This window comes from Patiria miniata, unplaced genomic scaffold, assembly GCF_015706575.1.
Source record: "Patiria miniata isolate m_02_andy unplaced genomic scaffold, ASM1570657v1 HiC_scaffold_9, whole genome shotgun sequence".
Taxonomy (NCBI): domain Eukaryota; kingdom Metazoa; phylum Echinodermata; class Asteroidea; order Valvatida; family Asterinidae; genus Patiria; species Patiria miniata.
Genome location: NW_024037076.1, coordinates 3,938,131 through 3,956,827, shown reverse-complemented (window position 1 = coordinate 3,956,827; position 18,697 = coordinate 3,938,131). Strand labels below are relative to the sequence as shown.

General features: G+C 42.2%; 1 protein-coding gene across 1 annotated transcript in view; it reads left to right on the top strand.

Moving 5' to 3' along the window:
* Window positions 1–18,697, top strand: part of LOC119720245 (probable flavin-containing monoamine oxidase A) — a 26,856-nt gene extending 8,159 nt beyond the window's left edge. Inside the window, exons 2-12 of the mRNA XM_038189865.1 lie at window positions 5,087–5,266; window positions 7,514–7,604; window positions 9,014–9,191; window positions 10,525–10,639; window positions 11,555–11,697; window positions 13,252–13,435; window positions 13,802–13,893; window positions 14,583–14,783; window positions 15,876–15,962; window positions 17,348–17,427; window positions 18,476–18,697. Of these exons, the coding sequence (XP_038045793.1) occupies window positions 5,137–5,266; window positions 7,514–7,604; window positions 9,014–9,191; window positions 10,525–10,639; window positions 11,555–11,697; window positions 13,252–13,435; window positions 13,802–13,893; window positions 14,583–14,783; window positions 15,876–15,962; window positions 17,348–17,427; window positions 18,476–18,581 (1,407 nt within the window). The 5' untranslated portion in view covers window positions 5,087–5,136 and the 3' untranslated portion in view covers window positions 18,582–18,697. The remainder of the gene's footprint in view (window positions 1–5,086; window positions 5,267–7,513; window positions 7,605–9,013; window positions 9,192–10,524; window positions 10,640–11,554; window positions 11,698–13,251; window positions 13,436–13,801; window positions 13,894–14,582; window positions 14,784–15,875; window positions 15,963–17,347; window positions 17,428–18,475) is intronic.

The following is an 18,697-nucleotide window of genomic DNA, read 5'->3' as shown; positions in this document are numbered from 1 at the left end:
TGGTGTACGGCCGAGCAGCCGGGTCGATTCCGCTCCGTTGGCTTGTGTGCGGAGCAACCGTGCCGGCTCCGCCCCATTGGCTTGTGTGCGGAGCAACTCTGCCCCATTGACTCCCGTGCGGAGCAACCTCGTCGGCTCTGCACCATTGACTTGTGTGCGGAGCAGCTCTTCCCCATTGACTCCCGTGCAGAGCAACCTTGCCGGCTCCGCGCCATAGACGTCCGTGCGGAGCAACCCTGCCGGCTCCGCGCCATAGACGTCCGTGCGAAGCAACTCTGTCGGCTCCGCCCCATTGACTCGTGTGCGGAGCAACTCTACGGACTCCCGTCCATTGACTCGTGTGCGGAGCAACTCCACGGGTTCCACTCCATTGACTCGTGTGCGGAGCAACTCTGTCGGCTCTGCCCCATAAACTCCCGTGCAGAACAACCTCGTCGGCTCCGCACCATTGACTTGTGTGCGGAGCAGCTCTGCCCCATTGACTCCCGTGCGGAGCAACCTTGCCGGCTCCACACCATAGATGTCCGTGCGGAGCAACCCTGCCGGCTCCGCGCCATAGACGTCCGTGAGGAGCGAATCTGTCGGCTCCGCCCCATTGACTCGTGTGCGGAGCAACTCCACGGGCTCCACTCCATTGACTCGTGCGCGGAGCAACTCTACGGACTCCCGTCCATTGACTTGTGTGCGGAGCAACTCCACGGGTTCCACTCCATTGACTCGTGTGCGGAGCAACTCTGTCGGCTCCGCCCCATTAACTCCCGTGCGGAGCAACCTTGTCGGCTCCGCACCATTGACTTGTGTGCGGAGCAGCTCTGCCCCATTGACTCCCGTGCGGAGCAACCTTGCCGGCTCCGTGCCATAGACGTCCGTGCGGAGCAACTCTGTCTGCTCCGCCACATTGACTCGCGTGCGGAGCAACTCTATGGGCTCCCGTCCATTGACTCGTGTGCAGAGCAACTCCACGGGCTCCACTCCATTGACTTGTGCGCGGAGCGACTCTGTCGGCTCCGCCCCATAAACTCCCGTGCAGAGCAACTCTGTCGGCTCTGCCCCAAAGACTCCCGTGCGGAGCAAGTCCACCGGCTCCGTCCCATAGAGTCGTGCAGTGCGGGCCTGCTCCGAGTGGAGGTCAGGACTCGCCGTACTGCGATAGTGGGGATGAAAGTACTGCTGGGGGAGATCCACGCCCGGATGTGCCGCCTGATGCGTGCTCGGACGGTTTCCCGCCCCCGCTATATGGGCAAATCCAGCCTGGGGGCGCCCCGAATGGGAGGCCACACCAGTCGTATCCATGTAAGCACCGAGTGGCGCTTCCATGTAGGGCCTAGCACTAGCACTATACTCGTTTCTGCTGGCTCTAGGCTGTTTATTCCTCAAAAAAGGTACACCGCAAAACACAACTATTCTCTTCAGCAACGAGGCAACAACAATACTACTGCGCATGCGCCGCCCGGAAGAACGGGCCTCCCTGGCTGGCCACCAGGGGCTCCACTGCGCGGCTCCACCTTGGAACCGTGCTGGTGCCCTCTGGCGGCCGACCGGCACGGACGCCACAGTACTGTAATGACTTTGTACATGGTTCTATGAGGGATTTTTTCTATAAAATGGGAAAGATCTTTGGAATTTTGACATGACTTTGTTCGATGTACGTTGTGTGTTGATGTTCATCACTGTAAGTATGTACTGTAGTAAACGCCGCAATTAAAGTCCACACTCAATGGAGGTGTCATAATTTTGAATCTGATCGTCTTATGATGACGTCATTTATATACACCTTTGGGAATGTTGTTAGCTACATTTCGATACCCCGTTTGCTTCCAAAGACTGTAAATCGGCCAAGATTGACAGTTTATGAATAAAAATGCAGTTTGAAAAGTTGCAAATTTAAAGATGGCGTGTGGAGAAATTGCTAAGTGTAACCACACATGCCCGTAATTGGCCCCTATCGACTGCGCAGTGCCCGAACAAAGCGTGGGTAATTCAATTCGTGTGCTTGCAAGCACTGTGCAATCGGTATTCCCTGCCGTTCGTTTCGGGCAGTGTGACATTGTCACGCAGCAATTTCCACTCATGTACTCAAGTACATGGCAAATGTGTTGAAGAAGGGGGGGGGGGGGCACAGGCCGGTGGGGGGGGGGGGGGGGGGGGGGCACGTGCCCTCAATTAGCCATGCACTGATCATGGCAGTTTTTTTTCTCTTAAGAACGTCAGTCACTTGAAACGCCTTCAATCCACAGATTAATCTTTAATATCCTCTGAAACAGACTTAAATGTTCATTTTAATTTTTTTTAAAATAAATTTAAGCAACTAGCGGTTGTCAGCGGCGTATCCAGTGGGGTTGGGGGGGGGGACTTCCCCTCCCCCTGGCTGATTTATTTTATTTATTTATTTTTTTTATATCTATTTCCACAAATGGTATAGAGAGGTCTGACATGAACGACAAATATAGAAAACCAAGCCAAAAAATATTACAATGCGTCAAAAATGTCAGCAACAAAAAGTGGCAGTACGTACGTTTTGGAAAGCCTAAGACTTTTGTATTTGCCAGCATTCCGCCCCCCCCCCCCCCCCCCCTCCTGACATCAAACCAGAGTTGTAACGAGTCACTGATTTTTGTGACTCAAGTCGAGTCATTTTAAAGAAGTGACTCGAGTCGAGTCGAGTCGAGTCATTTTAAAGAAGTGACTCGAGTCGAGTCGAGTCATTAGGTCCAAAGGTCGAGTCAAGTCGAGTCGAGTCAAATATTTAGCTCGAGTCAATTCGAGTCACGAATATTTGAACACTATATACCAACATTTATAAAAGGAAGCCATAAGTTTAGCCACCTGCGTTCGAATCCAGGAGCTTTATAAGAAATCGCCTAAAGCCAATGATGAAACTGCGCATTAGAAAATGTGTTTAAAAATCTGGTTCCTGGATAGTATTTTGTGCGTTCTAGAACCATGAGGTGGGACTGTGACACGTTGTATATTTTAATATACATGACTAATTTGCAAAGCGAAGTGAGCATAAATTTTGCACCGTAAGTCATTGCAAATACTTTTCGCAAAGTTGTGCTTTTATTTTTGGGACTCGAGTCTTATTAGCCTTCGCTTGAGTCGAATCGAGTCTTCTGATGAGGGACTCGAGTCGAGTCAAGTCATTTGCTCGCAGTGACTCGAGTCGAGTCGAGTTATTTACCCTTAGGGACTCGAGTCGTGTCGAGTCACCAAAAATTGTGAGTCGAGTCGGACTCGAGTCGAGTCATTGACTCGAGTCATTACAACTCTGCATCAAACGCTGGAAATGCTGCTGACTATTGTTATTATTAAAACACCAAAAAATAAGTTAATAATAAACATAACAAAACAAACTAAACAAAAAAAAGAACCAATTCCTTTAAAACCTTAAATTTGTCCAGAAATGTATCAGCAGCAGAAGTGCGAAATTAACCTCGCCCTTAAGCAACTGATCTTCACATAAAGTGGTGCGATCTTCTATTTTTTTCCCCTACAAATATTATTTTTTGTTTGATCGCCCATTTACAGCCTTATAGCCACAGCCAACCACGAGAGCGACCTCTCGTGTTGGAGAAAAAGTTTTATTTGTTTTACCCTGGAAAAGACGCTAGAGGGTGCAAGACAGCTAAGCAAATAAACAAGTTTCAGAAACTTGTCAGGGCATGCAGGTAGGTGCGGACTTTGAGTTGTGTTTTCAATATTGTCAGACTGAAAATGGTTGGGATTTTATCTTATTGTAAACTGTAATTGTAAAGTCGAAAGTTCAAGTGACCAGTGGTGCATTGTACAGTAGAGTGGTACAGCGGCCAAATAGCCACTGCCTTTTTTTAGTTGTTGTGAGTTAAATAAACAACTTTGTATTCTCTTACAGAAATGTGGTTTGAAAGCACACTGCTACTATTTTGATTGAATAAGCAGTTTTGACAGTTCGAGTCATGTCATCAGACACGCCATTATTTTTGTTTGGCCTAAGTCATAAAAGTCCTATTGCCTGTTTCCTTAAAGGGTAATATTACATCATTGGATTGCACTGGGATTGCACAACTGTACTGCAATGGCTTTGTACATGGTTCTATGAGGGATTTTTCCTATAAAATGGGAAAGATCTTTGGAATTTTGACATGACTTTGTTCGATGTTGTGTGTTGATGTTTATCACTGTAAGTATGTACTGTAGTAAACGCCGCAATTAAAGTCCACACTCATTGGAGGTGTCATAATTTTGAATCTGATCGTCTTATGATGACGTCATGTACATACACCTTTGGGAATGTTGTTAGCTACATTTCGATACCCCGTTTGCTTCCAAAGACTGTAAATCGGCCAAGATTGACAGTTTATGAATAAAAATGCAGATTGAAAAGTTGCAAATTTAAAGATGGCGTGCGGAGAAATTGCTACGTGTAACCACACATGCCCGTAATTGGCCCCTATCGACTGCGCAGTGCCCGAGCAAAGCGTGGGTAATTCAATTCGTGTGCTTGCAAGCACTGTGCAATCGGTATTCCCTGCCGTTCGTTTCGGGCAGTGTGACATTGTCACGCAGCAATTTCCACTCGTGTACTCTTTAAATTTGCAAAACTTTTCAAACTGCCTCATTTTTCATAAACCATTGTCAATCTTAACAGTCTTTAGATTCAAAATTATGACCCTCCAACGAGTGTGGACTTTTTTTTGCGGCGTTTAGGTAGAATAAAGGAGTCAGGAACAGTCCACTGGCAACAGAGAATGAAAGTCTTGCATTGCACTTATGCGTCGCTCTATGACTTTATGGCTATTCCCCCGATTTGACCTTGGTGATATGTATGTGGCCTATTTTCGAGTCAATATAATCGGGGTGAAAGTGGCGTCACGACCGTCAAAATAGTAAAAAAACAAAAAAAAAACAAAAAAAATCTGTGCGGCCAAAAATGTTGGGCAAAATGTTTTGAAAAAATTTAACTTAAAAAAAAATTGAAAAAAAAAGGGTGAGCCCCCCCCCCAGCTAAATCTTGGGTGCGCCACTGCGCTGAATTAATCATGGGCTTGTTTGTTTTACCAGGTATTGAGTTAGTCCATTCAAGTGAAAACTTTTCGTTATCCTACAGGAGGACACTTTTAAATTGTCACTGAATAAGAAGTTTTGACAGTTTGATTGATGGCGTACACAGGACGTGACTTTGACTGTGATGTCGTCATTGTTGGGGCCGGCTTATCAGGCCTGACTGCAGCGTACACCCTTCTCAAGCACGACAGCAATTTGGACGTCAGGATTCTCGAAGCCAGTGGTGAGGACAATCTGTACTCTCAAGACTCTAAACTCCTTACTCATAAACTACAGGGTGACCCCCAAAAAGTTGGGGCCGTATCATAATTCCGACGCCTCATAGGTCTGACGCCTCATAATTCCGAAAATTCGGACTTATGAGGCGTCGGACTTATGAGGCATAAAATTTATTTATTCCGCCTCATAGGTCCGACGCCTCATAAGTCCGACGCCTCATAAGTCCAACAACAGAAAAACGAGGCTTTTAATTTGTTGGACTTAGGAGGCGTCGGAGCTATGAGGCGTCGGAGCTATGAGGCGTCGGACTTATGGGCCTTTATTTGGTTAGGGGATGCGATTTTGTCGGACTAATGAGGCGTCGGACCTATGAGGCGTCGGACTTATGAGCGGACCCCAAAAAGTTGTGCAAGCAGACATCTTTAAATTTCTTAAAAAGTATCCAACATCAGCATTTCATATGCCCTTCGATATGTTAACCAGTTGGATGTTGTGGTCACGTGATACCATACTTCCAGCAAATGGATCTCGTATGCACTGCATGTATGTGATGCGATCAAGCTCAATGAGTCGTTTGTCACAAACTTTCATTTGGAGATTCAGGCCGAAATAGGGCCACTTCATCACGTCACTTCACAATAGCTCTCGCGAGTCATCACGAAGCATGATGTACCCTGTGAAGTCATGCTGTCAGGCAACTGCCAAGCAGCCTAAATATTAGGCTGCTTGGCATGGGTGGCTTGTGCGTAAAGCGCTCGCCTCTCACCAAGGTGACCACGGTTCGAATCCTGGCCGCGGATCGCATGTGAGTAGAGTTGTGCGTTGGTTCTCTCCTGTGCCACGTGGGTCTTTCTCCGGGCCCTCCGGTTTTCCTCCCTCCGGAAAAATCAAACACTTTCGATCTCAGGCTGTGCTCCGTGGTCATATATGGGTCGATGTGGCCGGCAGCCATAGGCGCCTTTACGTGCCAGCGGCCCGACCACGTCCTTCGCAATTCAGCATACCAGCTGCGAGTAAGGATGATTAGCCTCCCAAATTATTAATTATTATTATTAAGGGAATAAATGTGTGCTCTGGAGGTTTTTATCACTCGTTTAATACCGCTTAGAGTCTGGGTGCTGATAATTACCCGAGCCGGAGGCGAGGGTAATTATCAGCACCCAGACTCTAAGCGGTATTAAACAGAGTGATAAATACCGACCGAGCACATATTTATTCCCATTCATAAATACCTTATCCGTAAAAAAATATCAAATAATTCGTTCAAAAAATCCCGATTTTGTTCAACAAGTTCACTTCATGCTTTTTGAAACATCCCTCTAGCAAAATAATGGAGTGTTCAGCTGGCGAGTAAGATGTAAACAACCCTTTTATGGAGATTGACACGCGCGTAACATGTTCTGCGCGATGTCACGCAGAACGCACCTGGGGCGTTGCGTTTTGAATTTAGAACTATAAAATTCTGACTCGCTTGTAGTGTTGCGCATGCCTACGTGAGGATTGTGAACGTTCAACCAATGAAACGGTAAGAGGCACTGGATTTTTAGGAGTCCACATTTTATTGTGACACTGGAAAAGTGTTTAAGACCAGCTAGCCATGTCTTTATCATCCGTTTAAGACCGGCCACGTGACGGGCTCTCGACCAATAGGAATAGCTAAACTGTCTGAGGTATTTATGAATATTATTTAAGCATCTTTGCATTTTACTTGGCCCACATTTACCAGCACAGGGTGACCCCAAAAGTGCATCCCTTTGCCTTAAAAAAAAGGGGGATCAGTGGATTTTTATGTTTTGGGGCATCAGAGTAAAGCTGAGAGCTTTTTCTTTCAAATACTGAAAAATATCATGAAAATAGCACTTTGGGTTGCTGAAAAAATGCCAATTATGTAGTCAAGTAGTCATAAAAGTAGTCATATGTCATCCTGTACACAAGTACTTCAAGCAGTGAAACCGCATTTTACTGTCAGCGTACTGTGCAATTATCCTTCATTTGTGCAACTTCTTTAGTATTTTGACATGTTTATGATGCTGAAAGGGTTTAAAATAGGACTAAAAGGATGAGATACCTGCAGATTAAGTTTCCATCAAATTCATTTGTACTCTTGTCATATTATGTGCCATGTTGTTTGTAAGGATTATCACATGCACAAGTAGGTAAAAGGAAAATCCCTTTTAATACTGTGCGCCCTGGTTGAACTCCTACATGTAGAAATAAAAAGGCATTCGATGTTACTTTTTCCCACTGACAGATCGTATTGGCGGGGAAATACTTACGAAGACTCTAAAATGTGCGAACGGTGAGACAGACCAATTTGATCTTGGAGCTTACCATATTCCAGAGTAAGTTAAAAGCTCCTTTCTTTAAAAATGATTCCCCATTGTATTTTCGAGTTTCACGCCATAAAAATATATTCCTTTTTTAAATTGTTATTTTTTTTTTTGCAATATAAAAGTTATTGGTTTATTAATGAAACAACGACCAAAAAAGAATCCGCCCACAAATTGCGAATCACTAGTGCGGCCCAACAGTAATTCCAGTTTCGTGATGTATAGTCTGGTTCCTGCCCCACAACTGCACAATCAGTATCAATAATGCATATAGACCGTGAGCCAGTCTGCTCGCAAGTGGGATCTGTTAAAGTTAAAACTATTTTTCCCAATCACTTTCAGCCATCCGAAAAGTAACTGGCGTAATTATTGTTGAAAAACAAACTTGGTTGAAAGATAGTAAGGGAACTAAACTCCCTGTGAAATTATTCTTTCTGGGAAGCTGTCATTTTGAAGTAATCAACGAAAGAAGGCATTTCCAACGGTGATTCTTAAGAAGCACCGTAGGAAAATTAAAATTAGTAGTTCGTTTTGTTATTCAGCGCAGCGCGCACAAGTATTGGAACGACGCAAATCCCCGCGCGGTTGTTATAATTCGTCGGATCAGTGCGCTGCGTCGCATATAGCTGCAATTCAAAACATGATTCAGTAACTTTGATTTGAAATTGAGATCTTAGAATGCTGTTTTTCTCGGAATGTACAGCTGAAGCTTAGCTGAAACTTCATTAGGTTAGTTGCTCAGTATCCTTTATTAGATTTTGAACTCTTTTGTTGCTTCAAACGAAAAAAATGCACAAATTACAAATGATGGACTGTAGCTTTAAAACTATTTTTCCAGTCACTTGCAGGACCTTACGCAAAACAAAAGGCTAGGGTTTTGGTTGGATTACAATATGCAAGTTGAAAATTTATTACGCAAAAAAATAACATCACATTTGGTGAAGAGTATATGGATGTAATTTTAAGTAATAATAATAGTGGATATTTATAAAGCGCACATATCCACCAGGACTGGTGCCTAAGGCGCTACATCATTATTACCCCTGCTCATTGGGCACATGAAACATTCCAAATACCATCTCAGCTCCCTGGGGAGTATGCAGTTAGCCATACACACCTGTGACAGTTTACCTATCCCTATTGGTTGAGAGCCTGTCGCGTGGGTGGTTAAACCCCTCTCAAAGATTATTTGTATCGAACGTTTTGATTTTCAAAAAAGGCAAGATATACAGCAGCCAACTTTTGATATACAGCCAAACGCCACATTGCAAGAGTCATTTCAACAGTACTGGTATTTGTATGAACAAATTTGCACACTTGAACAATCTTGGAAACACCTCAAGATAACATTTAAGAATCGCCTTAAAGTTGAACAATCCGACAGAGCGCACACCAAATCCCCATTTGCCACCTTCCGTTAGGAAACAGAAAGAAATCAACGACCTCCTAGCAGAGTTGGACATCCAGAAATACCCGCAGTACGAGGAAGGCAAGAAATCTTTAGAACTTCTGGACGGCCAAGTAAAATCCGTCTTGGGGCCCATCATGATGCCGGTTGGAATCACCGCTCTGCTGGACTTAGTTTCGTTTTTTATCAAGGTAGGCAATGCACATGTGTGATATTGCTCCGTCAAAGTGAGGAATGTGTGCGTGAAACTGATTCATCAAAAACTCAAATGAGGAATAATAATTGACTGTGAGGAAACTTCTGCAGTAACTTTTGCTAATGCACTGTTGCATTACAGACACACTCTCGGAAAAAATGGTCCGGATAACATTGTTAACTTATTTCTTATGATGGGACTGCGGTTTGGCCGAAGTCAATTGAGCATGATCGGCTGACTGATAAGGTTTACATACAAAACCCCGAGCCAACGAGGTTTTTGTATAGAAATCATCCGGACCACATTTTGTGAGAGTGTGTCCGTAATGCTTGAAGCCTGCCGGTAATGCTGAGCCTGCATACTGCCAAAGTTACCAGTGGCATCCCTACTGCAAATAGGACCCATTTTTGGACCCTAATTTTATCAAATCTGCTCTTAGATAATAGCCCAAAAGCTAGGGAGATGATCCTCGGCTATATTCGCACGATTCCATCGATTTTTAAACTAGACGGTCTCGTTTTTTACAAAAAATTGTGGGGGCACTTTTTATACAAATTAACGACTCGGACGCGTAGAAATGTTTGAAACCCTAATCAAAATTATTGCGCCCGCTGTCGGTCTTATTGCGCCATTCTGATATATCTTCTGTCTGGCACCCCCCCCCCAGCCAGCCACTCCCCCCCCCCCCCACCACCACACCAAAAAAATAATAGTAATTAAATACTGTTAAAAATGTGCTCGTTTATTTAGAAATTCATGAAGCATATTGAAACTGATTGGATTTTTCCAAAGTGTCTTTCCCATGTGCAAAAGTTCTTTTTAAAAGCCCATCAACCATTACAGACACACTCTCGGAAAAAATGGTCCGGATAACATTGTTAACTTATTTCTTATGATGGGACTGCGGTTTGGCCGAAGTCAATTGAGCGTGATCGGCTGACTGATAAGGTTTACGTACAAAACCCCGAGCCAACAAGGTTTTTGTATAGAAAGCATCCGGACCACATTTTGCGAGAGTGTGTCCGTAATGTGCTAATTATACTCCAATGTTAACGCACGTACATTTGTCTTTCTTCAATAATTTAATCATAATTTTTGTTGTTTTCTTCCAAAAAGAAAAACCACCTCCAATAATTGTTTTGTTCTGACTGATGCCAAGAGGTAGTTTTGTTTCCAATCTACCTTCTGCCCTCGGTCAAGACGTTCAACGATGGGTCTGAAGATCGATGTTGGGGGCCCAGGCTGCTAAAATAAATAGGAGCTGTGTTTCATGAAGTTGTTAGAGTACCTGTAAATTTTACACTTGTTTTGTCCGCTTTTACATGTAGGTTGGTTCCGCATCTAACGCTATTAATCTTGAGAACCCGCAGCTCTCCGTTAATGCAGCGGATCTGGACGGAACGAGCATGGAGGATTTCTGCAAGAAAACCGCTTGGACAACGGGTCAGTTTTAGGGATTTAACACAGAAATCGAAATGGGAATAGATCTATGAACTCTATATGCATGAAGGGGGGGCTCAAATGGTGCTTTTCTTAAGATAACCCCCGGTAAAGGCCTTTGTAAAATCGTTACTAGTGTCTCAATTTATGGAAACTGAAAAATCGCATGACTGAATGCGCTTGCCTCTCACCAATGTGGCCCGGGTTCGATTCTGGGCTTGGACCATACGTGAGAAGAGTTGTGCATTGGTTCGCTCCTGTTCCACAAGGGTTTTTCTCCAGGCTCTCTGGTTTTCCTCCCTCCGGAATAATCAACACTTTCGATCTCTGTCTGTGCTCCCTGGTCATAAATGGGTCGTATGGCAGCTACCAAAGGCGCCTTTACAATGCCTTTGGCAACACCACATTGTAGCTGCATCCTTCGCAATTCAGCTTCTCAGCTGCCAATAAGGATGATTAGCCTCCCAAATTATTATAATTATCAATTTCCTTGACAACTTTTTCAGGGTAGGTTGAAGAGTTATCTGTTCTCTCCACGTTTTCTTTATTAAGTTTATCTTCTTGAGTTATCCTTAGTGGCGCATTGCATCTTGTGAAAATGCGTTATTACTACTATTACTGTAATAGGGCGACAGGTTTTGTGAACTCCGTCCACAATAGGGGGATACACCTTATTGAGGCGACAAAATAACTGTCGCCCTTTTATGAAAACGACCCTTAGGACTAGGAATTTTGCTGTCGCTAACCATCTAGATCGATTCCTCATGGGCCAATTAGTATAAATACTAAATTTCGTGGAAAAAACATAAGGTAAACTTTGGTTAGGTGACAGTTTAGGTTTGTGCACAAGTCTATGGGAAAGTCACCCTATTGGGGCGAAAAGAGTAATTATTATTATTGTTATTATTATTGTTATAGGAGGTGCTGATCTGATGGACATGATGGTAATGGCATTTCATGAGAGGGCGCCAGCACATATCTCAGTGATGGAACACCTTTATTTGATAAAGTCACGTGGTGGCTTGATGGCACTAGAGAGTGGATATAACACCAAGATTAAGGTATATACCCACAAGCCATAAACTACTGTCCTCTGTGTACCAGACTGTCCTCCGTGTACCAGACTGTCTCATAAGTGATGTTTGCATTGGACATATTTTGCTTTATACAAACCGAAACTTCGCCTAGACTGCATATGACTTCATTGACTTAAAGGGAATATACATCATTTGCTTTTGCTGTAATTTTCAGAAATGGATGGAATTAGGGGGTTGGAAATATATAGCAAATATAGTTACACTGACTTTTTGAGGTTTTGGGTTCGAAAATGCTATACAAACCAAGAAAAACAATCATTTTCCTGTAGTCTGGTTCCCTGACTCCATATAAGAAGAAACAGGGCAGTTTACATACATTGGGGAATTGTAAGGTCAGGGAACCAGTCTAGCTGGCTTGTACCCGTTCATAGGTGTGTAATCAATTGCAAACAAAAGCGATGGTCAATTGGGGCCAGTATTTGAAAAAAAGCCAGTTTTTTCCAACGCTGGTCGGCCGACCAGCCGCGTTGAAAATTGATACAAAAATACCACTTTTCTTGAAAATGACAGTATACCAGGTGCCATGATTTTACAGGATGCTTTACACTGTCATTCACTAACAGTCCAGCAAGGTATTTCAAAATGATTTGGTAGTTTTATTTGCAAATGTTGTATTTTCCCTTTAAAAGGTATAGTATATCCAGTGGCGTATGCCCTAGCAGATTTTTGGAAAGATATTTTTGTCGGTAAGTAGCCTGTTTACATAAATGGTTAGAGAGTTCGAACATCGACCCCAAAAAAGAAAACCAGCTCGAAAACCATTACAATGCGCCGTGAAAATCGGCATATATTTCCCAGTATGCATAATAATGGTCAGTTTTTCCATTTTAGGAGAAAAAAAACATGTCTACATTTCGGCTCGGATGTTTGGTTGCCCCACCCCCCCCCCCCCCCCCCCCCGACATCAAAAGCTGTATACACTACTGAGTATATTATTAGCAGATATCCTAAAAGTAACTGACCAATTTGTTGTTGAAACGCATACTTTGTTCAAAAATAGTTATGGCAATAAACTCCCTGTGAAAATGTTCATTATGGCATGCTGTCATTTTGAAGAAAACAATCAAAGGTCATTTTCGAAGATGCGTCCAAAGGCGTGTTTTTTTACATGACTTAGCAACTTTTGAATTGATCAAACAAGATCCTAGAATATTGTTTTCTACGAATGTGCAGCATTCATTGAGCTAAAACTTCATCAGGTTAGTTGTTCAACAAATCTGAAGAAAATTGCACTACGACATCGGTACTGTGAGCGCAAGTTTAGTCTGTCCTGCCAGTCGTCAGTGCACATATTGAATGGTAGACACAAAAAAACTGTGATTGATTTGTGACTATGACTAGTGATGCTTTGACATACATCTGCCAGTTTTAGTTGTATCATTTTCGCAAGAAGTTCTCAATTTCTCAACTGACTTTATAATTATGAGGGATACAATTTCCCCAAAAACTGCACCACAAGGTCAACTACTTTTTTTTCTCACAAAAAATGAAATACAATTGTGTTTTTCTTCTGTCCAGGGAGGAATGTATCAAGTTTGCCAGAAACTCGTTGCACACATCAAAGAGGAAAACATCCACACTAGGGAGAAAGTCGTCAGTATTGCCCAAGAGGACAGACTTGAGAGGGAGCTTGTTCGAACGCAGAGCGGCAAGGTGGTGTCTGCAAAGCATGTTGTCGTTGCAGTGCCGCTGAGCAATATTGGTACGTCAAAGTGACAGATTGACCCTGCTGGATGTGGTCATAAACTCAACCCACAATTAAGCCCCATCCACAAGCACTATTGTGCTATTAAAGTTGTTTTCTATATCCCCCATTTTACTTTTTTCCTGACCAATTTTTAATCTATAATTTTATTGAAATTGAAAAAGTACTTTCACGCTTGTGAAGCCCATTAAATCCTAAGTTGGGAGTAGTGTCTTCGGGTGGAGGAAAAAACAATTTTTGAACTAATTCCACGAGATATGCCTGTATTTTTAGCCTGTTTAGAGATAAGGCGCCCTACAAATTTCCAACATTTGGGCAGATTCCATCAATTTATACTATTGTGCGTCTGTTTTCTAATCACAGCTGACCTTGAGTTTATTCCACCGTTTGCTATCGAAATGCCTGCACCTCCTTACACCCTGGGATCGATAAGTTTTGTTGCGACTTACAGTCAGGTAAGAAAAAAACAAAGTTTGCTTGTGATTTAAATTGTGATTAACTTGTTGACTTATTGACTTGTGATTGACTTCATTGTGCCTTATTCACGAGCCGGCCATATTGAACTGAAAGTGAGGTAAAATCTTAATTTTTGGAACTTGCAAAAGGAAATGAAAGCAAGTTAATTAATAATAAATTCCAGTCTGCTTCAGTGAATGATTTAAAATTTGTAATGAAACATTCCCTAATGTTTAAAGCCAGATTTAATAAAAAATGACAGTAACTGAAATAAGGCTGCATTGTGCCTGCATAAAAAGTCTGGCTCCATTCCATGCAGTTACCATGGTTACCAATTAATGAAATACATTCAGGGATCTCAACAAAAATGGCCAACTCGTGAATAAGGCCCATTGATTGACATGCGATTGGCATGTGATTGACAACTGATTGAGATTGTGATTGGCATGGGATTGACATGTGATTGACCCATGATTTACATGTGATTGACACATGATTGACTTGTGACTGGCATATCTGATTGACATGTGATTGGCACGTGATTGACATGCTATCAATATGTGATTGAGGTATGACTGACAAGTGATCAGCACATGATTGACCTGTGGTCAGCACACGATTGACATGTGATCAGCATGTGATGGACATTGAGTAACATGTGATTGACAGTATGTTATGTTCATTGCAGCCGTTTTGGAGGGACGCAGGATTCTCCGGCCACTTTATAAGCTTGTTGTCAATCCTGGCGCAGATCAGGGAACTTCCCCAGGCAGGGCCTCTCGCCATAGTCATGGATGGAGAATCAACCAATGGCCATGCAGCGCTGTTTGGATCCCTAGTAACCGGCAACATGAGGAATCCAACGTGGGTGACTGACAAACTGAAGACTGTAAGGGCCTCTTGGCAGAGAAGTCAAGATTCATTTAAAGTTTCAGTCAACTTCAAGTCTACCCGGTATTGCTCGCCGCTTTCGAGTGTCCCAGTGAGAGGGGCACACTGTGTGCGCGTACTGGTTTGCACGCAATTAAAAATTGTGAAGTAAAATTTGCTATCCAAGTTGTTTCTTCAGAGGCTGAGACAAAAGTGACTGGCCAGCAACTTTTCCATCCCGCCTAAACTTTCTACTTCTAGAATGTAAAGAACCAACCCTACGTCTCATTGGCCCATAGCCAGGCCTTGCCAAGTGTCACAGAACAAGAATCCTTATTGGCTGGTTGCCCCTCCAAGCCTTCTCAGCAATTGGTTAAAATTCGTGGCTGTTGATTGGCTATTCTCCTGTTTACAGGATCTCACTTTTGTCACAAATTTGTCAATAGGGTTTCATGTACAAAGTTCTTCATACGAAAGTACAGTATGAAATGCATTCACAGCGATCGAGATGTGTGCATGGAGTTAGCCTACATTTTGCACAACACATAAATATAACCAACAGGAGAAGATCAATGGAAATTTTGCTGCTTATAAATAATTTGATCATTTAGTGATAAAATTGACTAAATCCGTTCTGAAATGTTCACAAACCAATGGCGTTGCAGCGTGAGTGTCAGTTGTCGTTGGCAATGCGTTCAAATGTTGCTCCCAGTGGTCTCCCCATCAACTCTCCCTTTCTTACCGTTGAGGGGGTACTTGAACACGAAGACCATTAATGATTAATGGAACCCTAGCAACTGGCAACTTAAAGAATCTGACGTTCAAATTGAAAACTGTAAGGATCTCCGTGGCAGAGAAATTAAGATTCATTTAAAGTTTTAGTCAAGTCGATATTGCATTTAGAATGTCTGAGCCCAGGATGGCTTCAAAGTATCTCCGCTCAGGAGAATGATTGAGGAACTAGCGCTCTATTAATGTAACATTGTCAGTCACAAGTCAAACGCATTTCTCAATCTCATTTGTTGCATTCACTAAGGCCAGAATGGGTGAGTCTTCATTTATCAGTGAGAAAAATTGAAAAGCTTTAAATGACAAATTCTTACATTTGCAGATGGATGAACGTAAGGCGGTTGTGCTGACCAAGCTGGCTGAGATCTTCGGACGGCAAGCCGAGCAAGCCATTGATTATGCTGACCATGTAAGCATTATTGACTGATCATGGAAGCATTATAGACTGATCATGTAAGCATTATAGACTGACCATGTAAGCATTATAGACTGATGTAAGCATTATAGGCATGACCATGTAAGCATTATAGACTGACCATGTAAGTATTATAGACTGACCATGTAAGCATTATAGACTGACCATGTAAGCATTATAGACTGGCCATGTAAGCATTATAGACTGATCATGTAAGCATTATAGACTGATCATGTAAGCATTAAAGACTGATCATGTAAGCATTATAGACTGATCATGTAAGTATTATAGACTTTAGAAATGGTATATACTTTGCAGATACCCGAAACTGTCGGATTTGGACCTACACTTCAGGGGCATTGACCATATAGACCTGGTTTGCAAACGGGCCCCTGTAATAACACGTCTGCAGGGTGACCGTAAGGTCATCATGGCCAAATTCTGCTAAATGCAATTCACAAATCTGTCAGATTCATCAAAAATCTGCCAAATTCCCCAGAAGTACTCAAAATACACTATAACTCAATATCACATGCACAAGTTTAGTATTGCCTTAATTAAGGTTCCATTTACATTCAAAACAATCAATAGTCACATAAAGATGTTATGAAATTGTGTAGATTTCAGGCAAAACACGGTTGCGTCACGACAAAGCCCGGTTCCCAGTGAACCTCGGCATCTAGACCAGCCATTCTGTCGCACTATGCATGGGTTTGCTTGAAAAGATTGACGCTTTTTTAAACAAATGTAACATTTTTTTTTTCAAATTTGCTGTTTTTCCGTCAAATATCCATTTTTTGCAGAAATCTGCCAAAAAAATCCATTCTGTCAAATTTTATGTCAAACTTGTTTTTTAACCAAAAATCCGTCAAAGTTAGCCGAAAATCGGCTAAATGGTCACCTTGCTCGTCTGGTCTAGAGCCCATCCAGTATTCAGGTTTTTGACCATGCATTGACAGAATAACAACAAATGGGATACGATCCAGCTACATGAGTCGTTTGTCGACCCTGGTCAATTTTTTTTTTATTACAGATTTCAAAAGAGCACAATCTCAGCATTACTGCTGTGAAAACCGCATGCTGATAACATCTTTAGTTCAATTAAATTATCGAAAGTCGGAACACCAAGAGATGTGATGAAGTGATGTGATGAAGTGGCCCTATTTTGGCATGATCTCCACATAAAAATTCCCAACAAACGACTCATTTAGCTTGATCGCATCACAAATGCTCAGTCATCCGTGGCCATAGACACACAATCAAGGTATCATTTGAAAGAGGACACATTGGCATTTCACATGATCTTTAACTTATCTGAAAACATTTATTAGATTTCCTTTTCTTTCTTTCTTTTTTGGATACTGCTTGGCTTGTTTCAGGTTTGGGAGCCTCAGGAGGGGGTTCAAGAAATGAGTAAATTCATGGATAAATTTGCATTCTTCAGTCAGTCATCTGGCAGGTATGAATTGGTATTCTTATAAAAAAAAAAGTAGAAAGGTTACTTGAATTTTATTTTTTTAAAGGGGTCTGTTGGAATTTATTAAATACAGGAGAAAGAACCACATTTTTGGTAGTTGAAGTGAAAAATAGGAAAATGAGAAAAAAATCAGGTAAGAACCAGTTGATATTTGTATCTGGAAATTGGTGTTATTTTTTAAAGTGGAAATCGTATCTTGTAGCTTCCTTGCGCCGAAATGGCAGCATCAAGCTTTATACTCCCCAGAAAGCTGAGATGGTATTTGGAATGTTTCATCGGCCCAATGATCAGGGGTGATAATGATGTAAAGCGCTTTGATCTTATGATTAAAAGCGCTCTATAAGAACCTGTTATACGTGTCAATGTACCAGTATTTTTGTTGCTCGTGATCTAATTAGTAAACATACCGAAATTCGTGGAAAAAAGACAAGGGAATATTGGGTTACAGCACATTGAAGTTTGGAAAATTGTGTGTACAAGTCTATGGGGATGTCTCCAAAATGTCCAATCCAGGGTAAATATTACCCTGGATTGGATATCCCCATAGACTTGTGCACAAAAATTTTCAAACTTAAATATGCCCTAACCCAATATTCCCTTGTCCTTTTTTTTTTACGAATTTCGGTATGTTTACTCATCAGACCATGAACAACAAATATAATCGAGTTGTGACAGTAAAATTTTGCCTCGAAAGGGGGTTTGTCACACTAGAGAGATATGAAAATGTCGGCCTATGTAATGACCGATGTCTCCCTTCGTGAAAAGAAATTAGGATAACGTGTCTCCTTAATGGTACCATTACACGTATATTTGTTATTATTATTATTATTAATATTTATTATTATTACTACTATCTTGGAGCAATTAAAGACAAATTTTCCGATTACGTACGTCCAACTTTGTGAAACTTGCGTGTGGGTTTAAGCAATTGTCAAGACATGGTTATTACCTTAGTTCTCATTCAAATTTTTTTTTTTTCCCCCTCTTCTTTGAAATCATCCAATGTAATGCGGATATGTTGAATTTACAGGGTGCATTGGGCGGGGACTCACGTCTCCCCATGGGCAGGAAACATGAACGGAGCAGTGCATTCTGGGATACTTGCGGCCAACGACATCATCGAGCAGATGAAGTAAACGTTCCTAAGATGCTGTCAAATACTAGCGTCACTTTTTGTACAGATCTGAAATCGAGGTACTGGATCACAAGTCCTTCACAAGTCCATCACATGTCCATCACATGTCCATCACAT